Source organism: Centropristis striata, chromosome 8, assembly GCF_030273125.1.
Source record: "Centropristis striata isolate RG_2023a ecotype Rhode Island chromosome 8, C.striata_1.0, whole genome shotgun sequence".
NCBI classification, from domain to species: domain Eukaryota; kingdom Metazoa; phylum Chordata; class Actinopteri; order Perciformes; family Serranidae; genus Centropristis; species Centropristis striata.
In genome coordinates this window covers 247,501-249,410 of record NC_081524.1, presented here as the reverse complement: position 1 = coordinate 249,410, position 1,910 = coordinate 247,501, and the positions used below count along the sequence as shown (strand labels likewise).

The 1,910-nt window shown below is 44.9% G+C and overlaps 1 protein-coding gene across 1 annotated transcript in view; it reads left to right on the top strand.

Moving 5' to 3' along the window:
* The window catches only part of bnipl (BCL2 interacting protein like), a 7,096-nt gene continuing 5,186 nt past the window's right edge, over nt 1-1,910 (top strand). The window contains exons 1-3 of the mRNA XM_059339015.1: nt 1-155; nt 645-934; nt 1,041-1,235. Of these exons, the coding sequence (XP_059194998.1) occupies nt 1-155; nt 645-934; nt 1,041-1,235 (640 nt within the window). The remainder of the gene's footprint in view (nt 156-644; nt 935-1,040; nt 1,236-1,910) is intronic.

The window sequence follows — 1,910 nt, the reverse complement described above, 5'->3', positions numbered from 1 at the left end:
ATGGTTGTTTGTCCCTGCAGGGCTCCTGTAGACGCCTCAGGACCCCCCAACACCCAGGACCCCCAGGACCCCCAGGACCCCCAGGACCCCCAGGACATCCGGGACATCCGGGACATGGAGCTGAGGGAGGAGTGGCAGGACGACGGCTTCCCGAGGTCAGAGCTCTTAAATATTTAATATGTTTATATGTTTATATGTACATATATACATATGTACATATAAACAACATATACATATATGTGTATATTTGTACATAATGTACATATATACATATATACATATAAACAACATATACATATATATGTGTATATTTGTACATAATGTACATATATACATATATACACATAAACATATATACATATATACATATAAACAACATGTACATATATATGTGTATATTTGTACATAATGTACATATATACACATATATACATATATATATGTGTATATTTGTACATAATGTTCATATATACATATATATATGTACATTATGAGCTGGTGTTTGTGTCCAGGCCTCTCCCAGAGGATTGTGGGAGTCCGGAGGAGGCGGAGCCAGCGGTTGGCGAGCAGCGACCAGGTGACTGTTACTGGTTTATAAACAAAACGAAGAATAAACAGGAAGTCAGAAACATAAAGTAAATAAACCTTCTCTCTCTCTGGCCCCGCCCCCTCCCCTCAGCCCCGCCCACCAGCCTCGCCCTATCAGGAGCGGTTGGGGGCGGAGCCAAGAAGCGTCTGGCGGCGCCGTCTCTCAGCCTGACTCTGAGCCGCCGAGACTCTCAGGAGCCGAGCCACGACGGCTTCTCCGCCGCCGCGTTGTCGGGGACGACGGAGGGAACGCCGTCGCTGGACATCAACCTGGAGGCTCTGGAGACGCCGTCCGGCAGCGAGACGGGCACGCTGCCGGACGGCGTCCACGAGCTGGAGTGGGAGGGTGAGACACCTGACCTCTGACCCCTGACCTCTCTCTGACCTCTGACCCCTGACCCCTCTCTGACTGACCTCTGACCCCTCTCTGACCTCTGACCCTGTCTGACCAGATGACCTGCCCCGGGTGGCGAGGGGCGTGGGGGGCGTGGCCAGCAGCCCGGTGGAGGAGCGGTCTGAGGGTCTGCTGGACCTGGACCAGGTGGACTCCAGGGGGCGCCGCTGGAGGACCTTCTCGCTGTCGGGACACGAGTTCCTGGTCAACATGAGCGTCCTGGAGCCGTACCTGCAGGTCCTGTCCCACGGAGGTCAGAGGTCACACACCTGGCACCAGCACACAGGGTCTCACCTGGACGTCCCATAATAATAATACGGAGTTTTCTGTCAGTTATGGACTTAAAATCCTCTCATACGTATCAACGGAGCGTCTTTGGGCCATTTTTAGTGTTTTCAGGCATTTTAGAATTTGACCAATTTTGAATCGATTGACATCTCATAATTTTCCTTTTTTTTTTTAACTATTTTTGGAAAAACTATACTAATACATGTATCAACAGACTAGAGACCATAAATGTGCCATTTCGAGCATTTTTCAGTATTTTAAAATTTCACCTTTTTTGACAAAATCGACTATTTCTTCAAATTTTGGAATTCTCATAATATCGTGTTTTTCTGTTATTTATGGCCATATCATGCTCTAACATGTATCAACACACTATAATAAGACCATTCTGAAACATCAGGACATTTAAACATTTTGTGACTTTTTCATGACAAATTTTGAATTTTATTTCAAATTTCGGACATCCCATAATATGTTGTTTTTCTGTCATTTGTGACCCATTTTAAGCATTTTTAGGCATTATAAAATTTGACCAATTTTGACAAAAAACGACATGCTATAGTATGACTTTTTTTTTCAAATGTCAATTTTTTTGGCATCTTATAATAAGCTTGTTTTTGTTTTGTTGTGTTCTTTTTTG